The 20,810-nt window shown below is 33.3% G+C and overlaps 1 protein-coding gene across 6 annotated transcripts in view; it reads right to left on the minus strand.

The window, feature by feature from the left end:
- TTC6 (tetratricopeptide repeat domain 6) overlaps window positions 1-20,810 on the minus strand; it is a gene marked incomplete at its 5' end in the record, with an annotated part of 76,094 nt that overhangs the window by 15,725 nt on the left and 39,559 nt on the right. For 3 of the 6 annotated variants that reach the window (XM_084522405.1, XM_084522404.1, XM_084522407.1), the window contains 14 exons: window positions 2,084-2,214; window positions 3,673-3,898; window positions 5,833-6,003; window positions 6,201-6,353; window positions 7,390-7,600; window positions 9,304-9,383; window positions 11,905-12,024; window positions 13,493-13,606; window positions 14,293-14,433; window positions 14,696-14,845; window positions 16,272-16,406; window positions 18,497-18,657; window positions 19,502-19,578; window positions 20,684-20,766. In XM_084522405.1, the coding sequence (XP_084378531.1) occupies window positions 2,084-2,214; window positions 3,673-3,898; window positions 5,833-6,003; window positions 6,201-6,353; window positions 7,390-7,600; window positions 9,304-9,383; window positions 11,905-12,024; window positions 13,493-13,606; window positions 14,293-14,433; window positions 14,696-14,845; window positions 16,272-16,406; window positions 18,497-18,657; window positions 19,502-19,578; window positions 20,684-20,766 (1,953 nt within the window). Of the gene's footprint in view, window positions 1-2,051; window positions 2,215-3,672; window positions 3,899-5,832; window positions 6,004-6,200; window positions 6,354-7,389; window positions 7,601-9,303; window positions 9,384-11,904; window positions 12,025-13,492; window positions 13,607-14,292; window positions 14,434-14,695; window positions 14,846-16,271; window positions 16,407-18,496; window positions 18,658-19,501; window positions 19,579-20,683; window positions 20,767-20,810 lie in introns of those variants that run through there. The other 3 variants (XM_084522406.1, XR_014694020.1, XM_084522408.1) reach the window with 3 other exon arrangements.

Genomic DNA, 20,810 nt, shown 5'->3' on the forward strand with positions numbered 1-20,810 from the left:
AACTTTGAATTTGTGCACATACAGTATATTAGGTAAATAATTCCCCAATTTGCATCAACAACAATGATAGTCCTGCATGAAAATATAGCCACTTTTAAATTTATACTTATATAATTTAATTTTTGATCATCCTATGGTCATGTATTTTAATTTAATTTCAAGAAAAACTGTTATTACAAATAAATTTCCAGTAACATGCTAATGTATATAATAATACGATATAATGAATGCTATGACATAATATTCTATGTTTTCTTCTATGATAATACTGGGCAAAAACATCCTACATTACCTAGAGATATTTTAATTTAGTGCTTATATCTATAAACTCATTTTTAAACATCAGAGATACTAATCATGAATAAAGAAATTAAAAGCAATGTTTTGTAAACTTTTTCTACCCTTTGTGTATTTTGACTATGATTCATCTATTCCAGACAACCAATGCATTTGCTAGATCATCATCCTAGATATTAAACAGCTAGATAAGAGGACAATCAAGGAGAGTAGGGATATAGTCAAATGCTTTTCTCCATCAACTTATCTTAGTTGTGATATTCGGAATTTCCTTTCAGTGGTAATTTTTTTCCAGCCCAAATATCATAAGTGTGGCAAGCATAGGATTTTTTATAATGTAATATGATATTACAAATGAAAATAATTAGACAGCAGAACATAGCTAAACTTCCAGTCACTCTCTATCACATTGACTAAACATTCACCATATAGGTTTGTAAGAACAGGGAATATACAGAAATAGAGTATATCATTGTTTTAAGTACTCAGAGTAAACAAAACATAATAATTTGAGAAAAAGCAATGACAACATTTTCACGTTAATTTCAACAACACATAAATGAAAAAAAAAATCAGTTATAAAATTAAACCAACGAATATGATTCTTTAATGTTCCTTTAATATGAATTAGATTATTTACTTTGAATCTATTCTGGATTATTCTCTATCTACAAATTATTGCACAAATGGGGGATTAGGCAATTACAGGTATATACCAGTATGCGTTAGGTCTATTGTTTGTTGAAGTTTCCCCTCCATTTTTCCTCTGCTCTTTTTTGCCAAGTAAATTGTCAGCATTTTATATCTAAATCTAAACTAAAAATACACATATAATTTCCATACCTCTGGGATTGGGCATTAAAGAACCATTTGTACCTTTAAAAATCTTCTTACCATCTGAACCCACAGTACTGTTTGCATTCTGAATGAGACCTTAAGATTCCTTCTTTTTCTCTTTTCTGAGACAAACACATTTGTTTTGCTTCATCCTTTTGCTGTCTTCACCGCGTTGTACCAGATTTGGAGGGTTTAATTTAGCACCTGGGTAGGGACTGACAGTTTTTAAATTTTGTTCATGCTGATTCACACTTCAATCTCCATGTTTAGATAAAAGCCTATTCTTAAGCCCACTCTCACAATTTAGAACCAAAATCAATCAATCAATCAATCAATCAATCTATTACTTATGCATTTTTACATGCCTCTTCAAGCTGACAGTGTAACATATTTAAGTGGAAGCAAATGACCTCAATTTTTTACTCTCAGAATGAATCACCTTCTCAAATTTCAGTTTCTGGAGTAGTTCTCATGCTCTGTAACATGTACCTTGCACAATGTCTAGTGTGAGTGACAGGGAACTGGAAAGAGATAAGGTAGAAAGTGAGGCCTAGTGAGCAGTCACAGGCATTTGGCAGCCCTCTTAGAAGGTTTGATATCCAAACACTTCAGACGTCACCTGGCCAGGGAATTGTCTCTCCTCTCATTCTGTCACCAATATGATTGAAGCCTCTTGCTTATAACTACTACTTCTCTGTTCTTCATTTACTGTACAACACAATCAATTCTCTCTTTAACAAATAAAGAACAATCTGTAACTCATAAAAATAAAATGTGGCATTCTATTCTCGTAAGTCCAGCTAGTTTGGGATTGAATCAAGGTAATTATATTATTTAGGAAAATAAAATCTGTGTAAAATATATAAAAAATAAAGATATATTTCTTTGCATGTTGGACTTTAATTAGAAGTCTAAGAAATCTGTAAATAGAAATGATGTATTTTCATACGCAATCAATCTGTTCTTGTATGCTGATTGCTTGTTTGTAGTCTTCTACAGCTTCTTTATTGAAACCCAATTTAGCACGAATATCAGCTCTAAGTCTATACATCAAGGCATCATTAGGCTGAATTGACAATGCTGTAAAAACAAGAAGTACAATATTAGGGTGTTTTTTTTTTCTTTTCTTTTTTTTTACACATCGTCACATAATTATAAAGAGAAGCATGGTCTCAAAGTTGCTGTCAGTGTTCTAATTTTTCTCAAAACATGCTTTCACAAGAGAAAAGCATTATCTATATACTAATTACCTATACTAATTTTACATGAAAAGGTAAATAGCATATTTACCTAAAAGTAATAAAAGTAATAGCATAACTTTGTTATGCTACTCATTCTTCAGATTTTTTTTTCTTTTTGATGCCATTTATGCATCAAATTTCAATTCTGCCCCATCAGCAGGCACTATGCTTTCCTCTATAATATGAGCAAAATCTCAGAAAAAAAAAACAAAAACAAAAACAAAAAAGTATCACCATCCACGGCAGACATGGCAAGGTACACAATAGCTTTCTCAGTTCCTCTATTATGTAAAAAAGGATTTATGAAATTGTTGGAAATCTTAATCTGATGTTTTAAAATTCTGTTTTAGAGAGGAAGTTAGTTGAAAAGCATCATCTCACTGGTCCAGTCAATTTTCATTATCTTATAGCATGAAAATACTCATGAAACCCAATATGCAATTATTTTATTAACCACAAAAACAATGATTATTTTGACAAATCTCAAAAAGTAAAAGTAAACTAATTTAAAAAAATCTAAAGAGTTAATTTTGCTGGAAAGATCACTACCTGTACAATCAAATGTCAAATCAAAGGCATAGTACTAAGTTTTGTTCTACAAAATTAATACAAACTAAACATAGCATTAGTTCCTGGGAGAAAAAAATTGCCTGTGTATCCAGAGTTGCTGTATCTTGTGTTAGCAGCAAGGACAACAGAAGCAAAAAACATAGTTCAGCTGTTTTAAATCCAAACAAACAGTTTGTATTTTACTAGGATCAAGACACGAATTTGATTCAGCTCCTCTTATCCATGAACCATGTACAAAAGCTTATGCCAGCAAATACCATTTTAAAACTTCTTCTACAATGAGCATACACATTTTATTTCTTGCTTATATATGAAATAAACTACATGACTGGCATTTTCATAACACCTAGACTTCTCAATACACACATATACAAATTAAATTTTTCAAGACTTGGTAAGTATTGTATTTTCTCAAAACTTCTTGCCACAATTTCATTTAAAATGGGGTTCTGTTCAGCTAATATGACACATTATATGAAACAGTTATCCTTCTAATCTATATATTTTTAGTTCTAAGAGTGAAAAAAGACTGGAATTAATTAGTACATGTATGTTTACTTTAACTTGCTCTTTTTAATCATATCATAATACCTTATCTAATTAGCTAGAAAATATGCTAGCAAAAATACACACATACTTGCTGAATTGTGAAATAAAACCAAGTAATTTATCATCACAATTGTTAGTATGGTTCCAAATGGCAGTCATAGCAGGTAATTAAGATTACCTGTTGAAATGTCTTTCTCAGCTTGTTCATATTGCTTTAATCCATTATAGAAATTTGCCCTGTTAAAATACACTGCTGCAGAGAATGGACAGAGGCAAACTGCCTTCTCAAAGTCTTCTCTTGCTTCTTCGAAATTTTTTAATATTGTATTTGTAATAGCACGATTCATAATAGCAGATTCATTTCTTGGCTCAAGCTTTAATACCTTGGAATAATAGCAATAGGCCTAAAAAAGACATGAATTGGAGATAAAAAACAGTGTCAAAACTTGAGGAATATTTGCTCGTGCTGTTTAACATTCTTTGTGCATAGTAAAGCACCCCTATGCTTATTCACTGCATTCATTTTTGCTGGGATAGAGTTAATTTTTCTTCATAGTAGCCTGTACAGTGCTATGTTTTGGATTTGTGACCAAAACAGTGTTAACAACACACCAACATTGCTGAACAGTATGTACACAGCATCAAGGCCTTTTCTGTTTCTCATGCTGACCTGCCAGAACAACTGACCCCAGCTAACCAAAGGGATCCAGACCTTACATCATCAAGCTCAAGCAACAAAAAGCTACAGAAAAGGATGAGAACATTTGGAGTTATTGTGTCTGTCTTCCCAAGTAACCATTATGCATGCTTTCCTGAAAATGGTTAAACATCTGCCTGCCAATGGGAAGTATTGAATGAATTCTTTATTTTGCATTGCATGTGTACACAGCCTTTGCTTTACCTATTAAACTATTTTTATCTCAATTCACAAGTTTTCTCACTTTTACCCTTTCAATTCTCTTCTCCATTCCACTTGAGGGGGATGAGAGGCTACATAGGATTTAGCTGCCTAACAGGATTGACCCACAACATCCACAAATGGGTTAGTAACCACACAGACAGAATTTTGAAAAAAAGAATACCTGTTTATGCTGAATTTTAATTATAGCACAGAAGAAATGAGCTACGCATTGAGTTCAATTTGAATTAACACAGAAAGTGATTTATAATGCAACATTCATTCTTGAACTTCTTTGTCCGTAACCAAACCTTCTGGGAGATAGCGTAAGGAATCACAGATTTTTTTTTCATAGGAAAGAGGAAGAATAGATTGTGCTAGACCACTCATAGATGAATGATACCAGATGCAGTAAAAAGAAAAAAAAAAAAAAAAAAAAAAAAAGAGATTACATGATCAAAGCAGAATCTACATGCAGAGCACTGACCTTGGAGTCTTAAGGAATTTATGACCCAAGTCTAACTTATGCTCAAAATCAACAAGGAATTTAACTCAAAGAAACAAACAAGAACATTAAATTGTTTTTTTACATCATCTAGTTCTTGTGCTGTATGAAGTACAATCTCAGTTTAAAAATATATGCCAAGCCTGTACTGTACATGATGAATTCCTCATTATGTGAACTGCAAGCTAAAGTGTTTACAGATGCAATTCTAGGAGAGGATTAATTAAAGTAGACAAAACCTGCTGAAGTATCCATACTGGTTTTGGGTTTCCACAACTGCCGGACCACAAAGTTCCAACCAAATAAAAGGTTGAGCCTGTGTCCATGAAGTGTGACAGGAAGCCAAAGGAAAAATCAGTGGGGGGGGGGGCCTTCTAACTGAGAGAAAAATAAATGGTCCTTGCCTTCAAGCATATTTCAAATTCTCTCACAAGAGGAGTTTCAGAATCCAACTCTTCTATATTTGAAGATGCATATTGTATTTAAGCAGAAGTAGGTGATCTAAAAATCTGAAGTTACTGTGGTAAAAGGTAGAAGATCTGGCTTCTTGATTAAAGCCCATCAGTATGAGATTCTTTTCATTTTCCTTCTAATAGTGCTATAGTGAATCCAGGCAACTTATTTAACATATGGGAATTAGGCTTGATAAAGCTTAATTGATGTCAGTGAAATTTTAGTACTACAACTCTTTACAAACTTTTGTGATGTGTATCCTAGCTGCCATAAATGTTAGTTCATTCATATCAATGCTAAAATATAGTATGGCAATTACTTATTATTGATTACTACAGATTAATCTCCCATTAAAAGACCAGGAAATTCAGTGTAAGAAGGTTTAAGTGCATTCAAAGACAGATTTGTACCAACAGTATTTATTTGAGTTAAGGGAAAAAAAAATGTTCTGAAGACAGTATAAAGACAGACTAAAGACTTACCTGTGAAAATTGATGATTATGGAAGTAAATATTTGCTGCACTGAAGTAAGCTAATGCGTAATTGGGGTCAACAGAAATTGCTTGTTGATAGTCCTTCATGGCACAGGATAGATACCCCATTAACTGATTGATGGCACCCCGATTTGTTAGCAGTGGAGCAGTAGTAGTGAGCTGAAAGGAAATACCAAATTCATTCTTATCCAGGGAAAATCCACATTTATACAGCAATTTATTCTGCTTTTAAATTATACATTTCTTTTTAAAATAAAATTTAAAAATGCACCTTCTGGCAATTGTTCTTGTACAGTAGTAACTGGCTTCATAAAACCAGTTTAATTTTAGTAAAATCACTTTAATCTAAGATCTACCTTTAATGCAGCATTTATATCCTGAAATGCAGCAAAATTTTCACCCATCTGAAGACAGACCGAAGCTCGTCCATCATATGCAGCATAGCACTTTGGATCAATAACAATGGCAACTGTAAACTGGTTCCAAGCTCTCTGAAGCTTTCCATGGACCTAAAATGAATTGCAGTATGTGCACAATAAGAAACTGAGGAAATGTCAGAAAAAAACCAACCTACTAATGACCCGATTACAGCAGAAAATGGAAGAATGCTTTTACTTACAAATGCAGTTAACTAAATTACAGAAGAAATAAGAAAAAAGACTTCAAATAACTTGTAGGCAACACTCATTGTTTTTACAGCAATTCAATCTATCTGCTACAACTGTTTTAATTGCAAGTATTACCTTTTCTATATCATAGATTCACGGAATGTTTGAAGGTGGAAGGGATCTCTGAAAATCACCTAGAACCTTTGGTGAAAAGGTTCTTTTCACCACTTTTGAAAAGCAGGGTCACCCATGACCACATCCAGTTGGATTTTGAACTTCTCCAAAGATGAAGACTGAACAACTTCTATGTGTAATCAGTTCCAATGTTAGATCATCCTCACAATAAAAAATAAAATAAAATAAAAACTAAAAACTTTTCTAATTTTAAGTGGATTCTCCTTCAATTAGTGCCTCCTGTGATCATTATATATGTAATTTTCCAAAGGATTTTAGTAGACTTTCTAACACTATTTTGGATAACTGGAACACATAAGATTGTTTTAAATTGATTTTTTAAATATATATTTACATGTATTTAACATTTTGGCCACTTTTACATCTGTAAACAGCTTATACACACAGAACATGCCCATTGAGGAACCTGCTTTGGCTGGGGGGTTTGACCTGATCATCTTTTGAGGTCCTTTCCAACCCCTTCAATTCTGTGATTCTGTGGTTCATAATGTTCATTTATCAGGTGCAAACAGATGGCAAGGTTACTTGTTATGTCAGTAATTGAGAGTAGATCTACAAGTTTCTGTACAAATGTGAAAAGAAAATAACTGTCTATCCATTTATCTAAAAACAAAAAGCACACTAAGACATGTCTTAACATATGGATTGTTTTACATTTTGCATTGTAAAAATATATGCATACAATATTAACTTTATTTTGTTTGATTAATCATAGTATTGACAATGAAATTTGGTGTGTTACCTGCAAGTTGTATCCTAAGCAAATTCTGGCTTTAGTACACATTGGATTCAGGTGAATTGCTTTCAGGAAATCTTTCTGTGCTAGTTTAAGACCAGCCTCATGTCTGCTTTCCATGTAAGAATTTCCTCGTCCAATATAGGCATCCACAGAAATGGGTTCTAGTTTGATAACCTGGTTAAATGATCTCACAGCTTCTTCAAATTCATTAAGTCTAAAAATAGAGCTACGAGTGAATATTTGCTCTGTTTATTGTTTAAAAAAATATAAACAAGATCCTCTATCCCATAATGCCTTCAGAACATAGTTCGATTCTGACTAAAAGGACACTGTTTTTTCTTAAGTTTGGTTTATATATGTGCTCCCTGATGGTTATTGTAACAGTGAAAGAAGATAGTCAAACTTCAGTTTAAATTCCTTGGCCTGAGGAAGAAAGCAGCAAAATTCTCATTTAACTTCTGCTGGCGAAAGATTTCACCTTTTCACTGTTTGTACTCAGCAGATTCTAATATAGACTTTATCTGAGTCATTCATGCTGTCCAAACGTCATGACCAAACATGTTTTTTTGGCAAACTCCTCAGGCACATTTATTTCAGCCATAAATCCTCTATTATAAGCCTTCTCTCTGTTTCTACTCCTACCAGTTCTTGAACTTATCCAAGCTATGTTACACTTGTAGGGTAAAAAGAGCTAATATTCTGGCTACTAAGGACAGACCATTCTGGTCAAAGAGTAGGCCAAATGTGGAATTCCATCCTTAAATAAAATTTGATGCATGTGGAGTATAGTGAGTGTAAACAGAATACCTGAAATACATAAATGATTACTAATAGATGCTTTTACATAAAAAGCAAAAATTTCAGCATGTCAAAATACAAACTCATTTTACCAACTCAATACTGAAAGGTAAGAGATTTTTTGACTGTAAGTTACCTGTTTTGAATCCACCTGAATACAGCCTGATTTCTTTACCAAAGGAGGGCAGATTATAGATTAATCTAACAAATAATTTTAAGGGTTGTAAATCAAATGCTTTTTTTCAAGAAAAACACATGTTGCAAAACAAATTAGGGCTTCATCCCAATCCTGTTAATAGTATCCCAAATGCATTTAAAACAGGTTGTACTAGCTCAGTTTTACATTTAACAGTAACTTCTTTTGACAGGTAAATATAGACGTGAACACCAAAATCTTATACTGAGTTCTTAGAAGCAGGACTCGGCATTACCATGCTAGTTCTACATCATTCAGACACTGTGAAAGTTGGAGCCAGCTGTGCTTTAATTATAAGCATGGTAACACAAGAAGTTGTGATGCTACAATCCTGAATATGTCTACTTCCAAGCTGCCTCATCAGAAATAATCTTATGGAGTGATACATAACAGCGTAACTTTAGAATAAAATAGATTACACTAGACTAATAGGTAGAGAGAGCTATTAAAATTCCCTTTTTATCACAGGTTATGTTTGTGTGAAATGGGAGCTAATGACTCTAAGTGTCAGTATGATGAGTACAACTAAAAATACTAACGCACATCTTATTTCTTCCAACTTGTATCTGTTTTAACAGATATAGTTTAACCTTTCAAAATAAATCTCATCTTGATAAAACAACACTTTAAAACTTCAAAATAAAAAATTCTGTCAAGACTGACAATTCTTTCTTCTTCAGTCCTTCTCTTGATTCAGTTTTTATCATCCTAGTATTTCCTTCTGATGCTGCCATGAACACATGGTTGCTTCATACCAGAAGATTATAATATTAGTTATTTCTTCCCTCCCCACCCCCCAATTCCTCTTTACCACTTTCTCCTCCCCCAGTTCTCAGTATGCTCAAAATGAAAGGGGGTATAGGCATATAAAGCTCAGGAATTATTAATTTTTCTACTCTGCATCAAACAAAACTACCTCTTACCTATGATAACAGATTCCAATAGCTTGAAAGATCTTGCTTGAAAGATCACCTGGACTAAGCAGTGCTGCTTCTTTAAAGTCCTGAAATGAACAGACATTAAACAATGCAAAATTTGCATTGTTTCACTTTACCTAAAACTGTGATTTTAGCTATACAACTTTATGCTTCTATAGGAAAGGGGAGATAACTCTTCACGTAAGGAAGTGGTTTAGGCCTTCTTCATAGGAAAGCAATCAGTACACAGTAGGAGTGGTTTAGCTGGTACCTCTACTGAATCACAACTCAGAAAGCATTTTCTGTATGTTCAGATTTTAAAAATAAAACAACATGGAAGATTTTAATCCTGCTGGAGGTACAGAAGTGGCAAAATACTTTCACAATACTTTCATGATGTGCAGACATGTATATATATCAGTATTTTATTAAAATAAATCCTCTCCTTTTGTAAACACAACATAAAATTATAGATCTGCTTCTAAAAAAACACTGAGAGGCACTGTTCCAATCCACTAAAGCCTTTCAATGAATTTCCAGGGAAGCTAATGTGAGTCTTCATATGCGCAGTTTGAAGTATATGCCTTGCTCTATGCATGAAGTACAGCAAATGCAGGATTAAATTTCCAAGGACCAGGTTAAGTTTACTTAAACCAAATATAAACCCTCACAGGTCACCTCACACTTCACAGAATCAACTGGAAAAAAAAAAGACACATCTATACAGCAATTCAGATCTTATACAGACTGAGCTGTAACTTTTCCTCTTCCTCCCAGTGTACCCAATTTGGGAATTTTGAGTAGAGTTTAATGAGTACATGTTATTTCAGCAAGCAGTATACATGTATTACACATACTTGCAATAAAATAACAGAATAAATACACAAGGAGGTCTCTAGCACATTTATGATCTTTTTTTTTTTTTTTTTCCCTTAAGTTAGCTGTTACATAATTTTGTGTCTGTCGAATTACTATTTTGTGAATCTGTCTTAACTATTGTCCTGGTTTTGGCTGGGATAGTTAATTTTCTTCCTAGTAGCTGGTATGGTGCAGTATTTTGGATTTAGGATGAGAATGCTGATAACACAGGATGGTTTAGTTGTTGCAGAGCAGTGCTCACTCAGAGCCAAGGACTTTCCAGCCTCTCACTGGTAGCACCCTGCCAGCAGGCAGGCCAGGGGTGCACCAGGAGCTGAGAGGGGACACAGCCAGGACAGCTGACCCAGACTGGCCACAGTGATGAGCAATAAAACTCAAAAAAAGGGGGGACTGCTGCTGTTAGGGGAGTGTCTGGGCATCGGTTGGCAGGCATCAATGGGCAATTGCATTGTCCATTGCTTCTTTTGTACCTTCTTTTATCATTATCTTTTTTCCCCCCTTTCCTTTTTTATCCTGTTGTCTTTATCTCAACCCATAAGCTTTACCTTTTTTGTTGTTTTTCTACCCCATCCCACTCTGAGGCAGTGAGCAAATGGCTGTGTGGTGCTTAGCTGTCTGCTAGGCTAAACCATATCTATAAACCATTCAAATTACTTGTTTGCTCAGCCTGCTGGTTCTGTCCCATTTCAGTCTCCTTTCACTGGCCTTACATACTAGTTTGTACCATCTCAGTATCTTTTCTGAACTATTCTGATCAATTGCATCTTAAAGACCAATAATGCAATCTTCCTATTTAACTTCTACACAAGCTCTACAAACTGTAAAGAGCTTTTGGCATGCACTTCCAGTAGGACAATGGGATTCATAATCATTCTTCAATTTATATTTACTCAAATATATTTTTTTACTTTTTTTTTTTTTACAAATATATTTTTTTACTTTACTTTTTTTTACTCAAATATATATTTTTTTAGAATTTCTATGTTCACATCGTTGCTATCACGTAATGAAAATACCAATGTTTATAGTCCACAATGGAGGCGATGAATGCAGCAGCAACTATTCTTGGAAAAAAATACAAAAAAAAAATACACTCTTTAAAGACAAGAGAAAAAAAAAAAAAACTTTTAGAAAACTTGAAAAGTATCCACAGCCCATATTAAATTAAAAGCCCATATGTTTGAAAGAGTGGTTTAATGCTTAGATTTCTGCTATACCAGATGGAGTCCCAATGAACAGGAGTCCTCTGCAATGCAGGTGTCAGAAACACATTTTTTTCCTCTACATTTAAGAAAATGAACTTAAGATCTGACTCTGCCTGCCCTTTCGACAAAAATGGTCATTTACACACACACAGGAAGAGGACAAGCTCACTCAATTAATCAGAACCCTCCATTTATTTTGGATTCTGCAATGAATTAGTACTCACTTGGACCCAGCATAAACGACTTAAAGGATTAAAAAAGAAAAGGAGGAAAAGTCAGATTCTTGCTTATTAAATTTTGTAAAATTCCCATGCTTACCCCTTGCAGCATAAAATTTTAAAAGTCATTTCTATCATTTTACATGTATTTGCTTTCAGACTGGTATGAGTTGTTGAGCAAATGAGAAGAGGATACCAACTATTTCAGGGAAATATAAAAGCCTGCAAATTGGTCTCTATATCATCAGTGGCTTACAAATAAGAAAAAACTCAAAATTTGCCTTAAACAAAAAAAGATTTTGTACCTCACATGCATTAGCATAATCACTAACTTCCATGTAGAGTAGCCCACGATTAATTAACACTTTAAAAATTATTTCCTTACTCAATTCATGCAGAATAAGAATTCCATAGTCTTTCAAAGCCTACAAAAACATAGAAGGCATTTTAGAAAATAATTCATACAGAGACAGACACAAGCACTGACTTCAGTCTCGCTAGTTCAATGTTTCACTGTTTGCAGATTGAACTTAACTGTATTTGGAGACTTCTATACTTACATAGATACCTGATCTCAGAGTACAAAAGCAAAGATAATACAAATTATACAGACGCGTTTAACAGGCAAAATTAAAAGTTATTTTGGTATTACATAAATTACAGTTGGAAATAAGTCTTTATTTTTTCTGCTGATAAAATTTGTCCGTATTCTTTCTTTTCTTTCTTTTTTTTTTCTTTTTTTTTTTAAGCAGTTCTGAATGCATTTTTCATGGTTTAATACCAAGGTAAGATACTTTTAAAATTAAGTATTTTCAAATACAATTTATTTTTATTGAAAAGTCTAAGCACTAGTTTTATTAAGTAATTTTTTGTGTAAATTCTGTAAAAAGGTAAATAGTGATATGACTGCATAGATTGAGGAAGCCTTGATTCCCAAATTTATCAAAACTGAACAATATTTCAGCAACAATGCTTCATCTTTTTTTTTTTTTTTTTCACATGAAGAATTAACTCATATAGTTTACTTAAGAATAAATGGATATTTTACATCTAGATATTTAGATATTTTACAAAAAAAAAAAAAAAACTGTTCTTGACAGCAGTATTCCATATACTAGCTTCTTAAGGGAAGTTCTATTCCTTGCCTCTTCTAAATTGGGGAAGGCATTTGAAAGTGTTTTACAGAAAACAACACAGTTCTTGTCAGACCCAGTAAATTTCTTCTGTCAATAGGCTATTACATTTTTCTGCAACTTCCCTCGTACTTTAATTAGCTTTTCTAAAAAGTGATAGCAAAGAATGAATTTTATACTAACGTATTATGAAGGAACTAGCATTTTCACATCTTAAATTTTTACCTACAACGCCCCTGTTTGTTTTTTTCTTTACCCCCTGCATCATTCTTGGCCATTTAACCTTTATGAACAAACGGCCTTTGCCCAAGGTCAATTTAACTTGAGACATCAAAATGATAGTTCAGCATGATCATATTTCCAGTCTCAAGTTGCATTGTGCCTTTTTGTGTCCTGTTGTGCTTTTTCTTTACAACAAAAAATAGACAGCAGAAACAGAGGTAGTGGCAGCTCACAGGTTAGTCATCTGAGTTATAAACACACCCGGTAAAACAAGGTTGTGATGAGAGTAGGATGTCATCCAAATTTTGTGGTCCTTTTCCGGATATAGCCATTATATTTTCAAAGGTGTATCAAATTAACATGATGAGGACCAAAAATTAATTTTTTAAACAATTTCTTGAAGAGCATTGTCATACATTTGTCATACATTGTCAGACATTGCAAGAGATCAGAAATTTTGACTAATTGTCAAAGACAGGTTACTAGCTAATATGAACAACTGAGTGATCATGTGATGTTACAAAAATATATATCATACCTTTCTGAAGTTCTTTATTTGATGATAACAGATTGCTCGATTATAGTATGCCAAAATGCAGGTTTTGTTGAGGTCAATAGTTTTTGAGAGATCTTCAATAGCAGCTTTAAATGTCTGGACATGAAAAAACACTATGTATAAATTATAATTCACAATTCACAACACTATATATTCCTCCTCAAATAACAGCCTTTTGGAAAACTTGATTTTACATTTACTTTTTTTTTTTTTTTTTTTTTTACATTGTTTCTTTGTTAGTACTTCAAGGTATCTAATCAATTCTCTATGGACTAGTTACTGCAGTACTTGCAGCAGAAGGAACAATTCTTCAGAAGTTCTATTTTGCCAATGACTGGACAACCAAACATTTTTAATTTTTGTTTAGATGATATACATGTGCTGCAATCAACATTTAATTTTACTAGCCTGATCTGTTTCTTAGCCTAACCTAGACAGTATCTTTGATGGAGTTTTGGTACTTATTAGGTAAGGTTCTATCCTGAAGAACTGAAAAGGAGATCATAGAAGCATACAATGTTTGGAGTTGGAAGGGACTTTAAAGATCAGACTTTAAAGATCATCTAATGCTCAGTAGCTTGTCCAATCCATCATGAAAGTTACACAGAACAATCAGAGTGGCTTCAAAAGAGAAAAGTATGATAGTCAATTGAAATTCCTTGCTTCCATCAACAACACTGGTTTCCAAAGTTTTTATCATTGTTTTACCATTATGAAGTGGCAAGTGAAATACATTGTTTTGGGGGAGAACGCAGAAGTACAACAATAACAGAGATACCCACCTTATTCTGATATTTCAAAGTGCCTCGGTAAAAATAAGCTCTCGCACTGTTAGGAAGAATTTTGATTGCCTCATTACAATTCATAATTGCCTTAGAGTATCTGCCTTTACTTCCATAGTAAGCGGCACGACTCATGTATGCCTGCAGAGATGAACACAGAATGATGATGTGGCATAATGCTAAAAAAAATAAGCTGGTTATTTAAGACAAGGGTAAAATATAAGAACTAAGCTCTATAAAAACATGCATCTTTTGAAGCATGTCATTTCTTTTATTTAATCCTTGCATTGTGCTTACTGGCAGATTACAAGGCAATACACCCCTAAATGCAGAACCTGTTATTCTTTGAACCCATCCTAAAACACCCCACAGAAACAAATTCTGGGGAGTCTTTATATATTACCTGGAAGTGTGATGGACAAAGGGCAAGTGTTCTATTGAAATCTCGGATGCACTTAGCTTGTCCGAGCTGCATTCTACACAGCCCTCGCTGATAAAAAGCATCAGGGTAACTTGAATGTAGTCTGATAGCCATATTAAAAGCATCACGGGCCTAAAAGAATGACATATCATCTAGATTAAATATGGTCTGTTTGTACAGCTGTAAACATAGGCTGTTAAACAACTGATTCATTGTACAGCAAAGTATAATCTATTTATGCAGTTGAAATCCAACAAGTATCTGCATTGGTTTTGATTGCTTTCATCTATCTGCAGCTACTTAAAGTACCCCAGTAATGCAATCATAACCACAAGGAGGTACAATCTAACTCGCTTAATAATCTCATTTCTTCAGTGGTTTATCCAAGCACATGGTATGTCAGAGCTGAAACAGTGAAGTTATTTCTTACAACAGACTAACATGGTTAGCATGCAACTCCTTTAAAATCCATCCAGATATTTTTTCCCCACACAATTCACATGAACTTACAAAATCATGAGCTTTTCCTAGATCTGCAGCTATAATATCAGATGTGCACTGATATAGAAAGTCACCTTTTGCAATTGTCATGTATTATTGCATTAGATAGTTCAGACAACTTTGACAGCCTTCTTCCAAAAGAATATCACTCATGACAATTGGGGTTGGAGGCAGACAGTGCAAGGAATTATTACCCTACCCTGTGAAAATCTGCTTTCAAATATTTCTAGTTTCAGTCTTGAGCCTTTTAGCAAATCAGCAACTGGCACGTTTACTAAAAATCAACATTGAAAACATTTGCATGAACACAAACTAGGCCAGCCACAAAGCTCACTGACTTTATAGAATCAACGGCATGGGTTGAAAAGGACTTTAAAGATCATCTTGTTTCAATCCCCTGCTCTGGGCAGGGTTGCCAACCACTAGAGCAGGATTCCCAGAGCCACATCCAGCCTGGCTTTGAATGCCACCAGGGATGGGGCATCCAAAATTTAATATGTTTTTAACAAAGAAATCTCTAATCAGAAGTATTGATTTCATTGAAATAATGCAAATATAATTTCCTTAAGTAAGGCAGTGTCATAGATAAGATAGGTGCCAAATAGAACCATCTAGAGGGATGTTTTGAGCTACAGTAATATAGAAGAAGGTTAACAAAATATAGCCAAATCCATAATTAATACAATAATCTAGGAATTCCCTTGTCCAAGTTTAGTACTAATTGACTTAGCCACTGATATGCTACCAAGTACCTGTCTATAAGGTCTTTGAAAATAAGCATAAAGAATAAGAAATTCATGTAGTTTTTATAACATTAGAATGCAAACTAATGTCATACAGCAAAAAAAAAAAAAAAAAAAAAAAAAAAGTCGTAACATTAGCACTGAAAAAAATATATTCACAAACTTGCAGGACAGTCTAATGTACATTGTGAGTTAAAAAGAAAAATGCTAAAAACAATGGAGGCTGTTGAAAATATTGAAATCATTCATTTGGTTATCATTTTTTACAGGCAGTGGAGTCAAAGGCTAACACATTGTATATAATTAATACCAACCTGTAATAAATTTGTTTGCTCCATATAACACAGGCCCATAAGATAATACATTTCAGCAGCCTCAAATGCATTATGTAGGATTTTTGCTGAGGTCATCTGAAGCTCTATAGCTTGTTTAAAACTTTCCACAGCATCCTGCAACACAGATAATACTACTAGTTACAAAGCACTTAACTGAAATCTGCAAGACTTGTTAGTCATTTTCAATTATTTTTAAAAGGTTTTCTTAGTCTGAAACATTAAGGTAAAAATGACTACTAGAGTGTTACTTGATGCTGCTGCATTTAGACATTCTCTTGATCTCTGAACTGTTCATATAGACTGACTAGAAAAATGGACATTTTTGTGTGATTTTTATATAACAAAGTAGCTATTGTACATGATCTAGAGATAACAGTAGAAATGAAATGTATGCTATTTAGGAGCATAATTATAACTATTTATTGATTTTCCTTGAAATGTCAATTTTTTTTCTCTCTCTTCTCAGGAAGAAAACATATCTTTTGATGGAGTATGATGATAATGAAGTACTTGCTGCAGGTATCTTTATGTAAATAATAATAAGAAGAAGAACAAACAGTTATGTAAAATACATCTTTATTCCATAAACAACTTGCATAAACTTATTACTGATAAAGAAATATACCAAAATCCTGAATTGAAGAAATTTAGGTGAACGTGAACAACCTCTCAGAATACTTGAGATCTATGAGACGTGGTAAGAATTTATGCTTTTTTTAATAATTCTTTGTCTTAAAGGAGAGAATAAGGAAGACAACCAGGAAATTAAGATCAGTTCAAGATAAACTATTCCTTTGCCTTTAAGGATTATGAAAGGAAAATATCTGAAAGTTTAAATATTAAGAATAGTAAAAGAATTATAACATTTTTCTTGAAAAATGAAAAAAAAAAAAAAAAAGTGTTCAGAAAAATCAGCCTGAAATACCAGTAGCTATAGGGGTGTCTGCAAATACTGTGGCTGCTTACCTAAATTGTCATCAATGTAGTGGATGTTTTAGACAAAACAGATCTGCATTTACTGCTATTTTAAAATCCTTTTATTCTATTCCTACAGTTAAAAAAAATACTCTTATTTCAAGAAAAAAAAACAGTACATATCAGAACTCACATATGATTCTAAAGGCACAGCTGATTCTCAGAGCAGTATAACCTGAAGGCTGATCACTTTCCCATATCATGAGATTTATGTAATAGCTTTCCAAAAGAGGTGGCAGTCCTCACCTCTGAGAGCAGGGAAGGACTCTGAGAAATCAGGGAAGGACTGTAATAAACATCCTCTTAACCATGACAACTGAAAATGTTTGGGTAGGATGCTTCTAGTGATTGCCATCTTTGACTTAGCATTCTTTTATAGACAGCAGAAATATTAATGTTGTGCTATGGCTTGAAATGAACAAAACACACAAGCCTAACAAAAAAAAAAAAAAAAAGTTGAGTGAGCCAAGAGGATTTATCTGGTACAATCCCAGGGAGCAGGAGTATAATTTCTGCACAGTGTACACCTGATGTTCATTTAAAAAGATGCTGCAAAAATGAAGCTATAAGGAAATAGAAGGATCATTCATGTCAAATACAGAACTCAATGGATAAGGTAGATCCAATGTTTTCTTGATCTACCTGTTGCTTCCAGCTGTTGTGTTTAGGGAAAAAGGACTCTGTACATTTTGTAAAAATAAATAGGACTCTACAAGAAGAAATAGCCTATCCATACTGCCAATTTCAACAACTCTGCAGGCATCAAGCGCTGGCTAACTGCAGGAGGCAGAGGAGTGACAGCATTTGTTAAATTCTGAGATGTGAATATTCACAAAGTTGAGAATACACCTGCAACTATATATTATATATTAGTTCACATACATTCAATTTTGTACAACATTTTATTAGACACAAAATGCCAGGCATAATTCTGTTTTATTTCACAAGAAACAAAATTATGACATACAGTCAACCTTAACCTATACAACTGAATCTATAAATTTTTTAATTAAAATGTGTTAAAATTAAAATTGCCTAATTTATGCTGAATTAATAGTGCTGCTGTTGTTCAAAAATTTTACCCAGATCTTATAATTTAAGCAGTGAAGTACTACGAAGATTTATTATTATACTAGGAGATTTTATAAAATATTAAAAGAATTAAGAAAAAAATTGTCTTGTTTGGCATATGTATATAAATATATATATATAATGTAAACATTTCTAACCTTTGTTTTCTCAGCTTTCATTTGTATTTTTCCTAGAAGAACAAACATTGAAGGCTCAGGCTGAGTTGCTATAGCTTTGCGTAAGCTCTCTATGGCTTTATTGTGATTTTGACAAAATGACTGAATGAGTGCTTGCTGAACAGGCTGAGACTTAAAGGATTCTGGAAGAAAACAACCATAAAAAGTGATCATCTCTTCTACTTCAACATATATTTCTACAGTATAAGATACCTTTAAACGATATGTAAACTTCAAAATGCTATTAAAATATTTTACGTTTCAAAGCTTGTTTTATCAGCCATAAAAATAGAAACAAACTAAATTCCACATAAAAGTCTGAATATGAACACTTAATTATCCGTGAGTGTAGTTCAACGGCTAAATACCAATAGCATTTACCTTCCTCGCCCCACATCTAAGAAGGATATGCTATGTGGGATTATCACCATATGTTTGCTTTGTTTTTATATGGTTATACTCCGTGTACCCACTCTTGGTCACTCCAGTGACAGGAAATTCATCTCATGCAGTATAACTATCCATATGGACTCACAAAGAGCTTCACAATGCACTGAACACTGCTGTTTTATGCCGAGCACATAACAAGGAACTACTATACTGCAACATTTTTACTGCTCAAATGTGTTGGGAAGGTTCAGTCCTAGAGATATCTGATATTTTGTTAGGGACTATATAAGCACAAAAGAGAATCCCTATTCATTTTTCCTTTAAAGCAGAAGTTACCAATATTGAAAGGAAGAAATATAAATAAAAATAAAACATAAAAAAGAACTCAAAAGATATAGAAAATTCAAAAAACACAGGTCATAGGCAATAATGTACACCATTATTTGTACCATATTTAAATACCCTGTATTTTAGCTGATCTATGGTAATTAACCTATTTGTGTAATTGTGTGCCTGAATTTAAAAAGAAGAAAAAACAATTTCTTGCTTACAGACCCTTGCCATGATTCACAACCATGTAGGCAAATTGACATTTACCTTCATCTATTTCTGCAAGTTGGTGAATACACAAACTTGCCAGCTCATATTTCTTCAAATCCATTAAATACCGTCCCCTGTAAGGAAATATTGATTAGATGCAATTAATAAAACTCTCTTCAAGTGTTTCTTTCAAACTGCAAATGCTGCTGCAATTTGTTTTCATTAATCTAAAAAGAGAAAAAGGAAAAACAATGCCTTCCAATAAAAACATAATTTTTTTCTTCATTTCCATCAGAAGTATCTCTCCAACTCTTAAATTTTTCTCTAACATGGGAGCACCAAGAAAATATATGCTTACTTCTTTTCAGATAGTGTGAATTACAAAAACATATTTTCTTTGTATTCCACAGATAGCAGTCCTTATTATTTTAAGACCTGTGACAATAATCTTAATATTGTTTCTAAAATCCATCACAAACTAATATCTGATATTCTGTTATCAAAGACTTTTTTTTGCCTCTCAGATCTCACTATCAGTCTAAGAGTTACTGCTAGCCAAACCATCCTTTGAGAGACAAATTAAGCAAACCCACTCGTAAAACTGGGAAAACACAGCATTATTAACTGGAACATAGTAACTAATTCTCCTAATACACCTAAGGAGTATTAGGATATCCCAACATACTAGGATATATCAGGATATCCCAACATTTCATTCTTAGTTATGGCTTTTCAGTGGAGGAAACAGCTTTATCTAGTAATTTTAGCTTTTAGTCTTGGTAAAGGTCAGTACTTCTCACTGAGCCAAAGATGGGGAAAAAAAATAATTCAAAATTAAATTGGCCTGGACTTAGTCCTTCATATTCCTTGTGTTATTTGGATTCTGCAGACAAATCAGTGAAAGGCCCATCCACTTGGGAAAAACATTTAAAATGATTTTTTTTTTTTTTTAAGTTCAGACTTCCTGTACTGTCATTACACCTCTCCACATCTTTTTTTTTTTCCCCCCAGAAACGATATGCACCTCAATGAGCAAAATCCTGTATATGAAGGTCCCTCTTTCCAAACTAGAGATTATACTATACAGATATAAAGTTCCTAAGGTTTGAAAAATTCTAGGAATATACATTTTTAACCTATTGAGAGCAAGTTTCGAGTGATACAAGGTATCTACCAACAGCATTCTGCATCAGAAATTTTTTAAGAGTAAGATACAAGCGAAGACCTCAACTTTCGTACCTTAATATCCTCAGTTGTGACTTATTTGGATAAAGATGAATGGCTCGATTCATATCTTTCACAGCATTTGATAAATTATGAATCTGTAATTTAAAAAGAAACAACAATTTAACTCTTAATATGGACA

Source organism: Aythya ferina (assembly GCF_964211825.1).
Source record: "Aythya ferina genome assembly, chromosome: 5".
Taxonomy (NCBI): domain Eukaryota; kingdom Metazoa; phylum Chordata; class Aves; order Anseriformes; family Anatidae; genus Aythya; species Aythya ferina.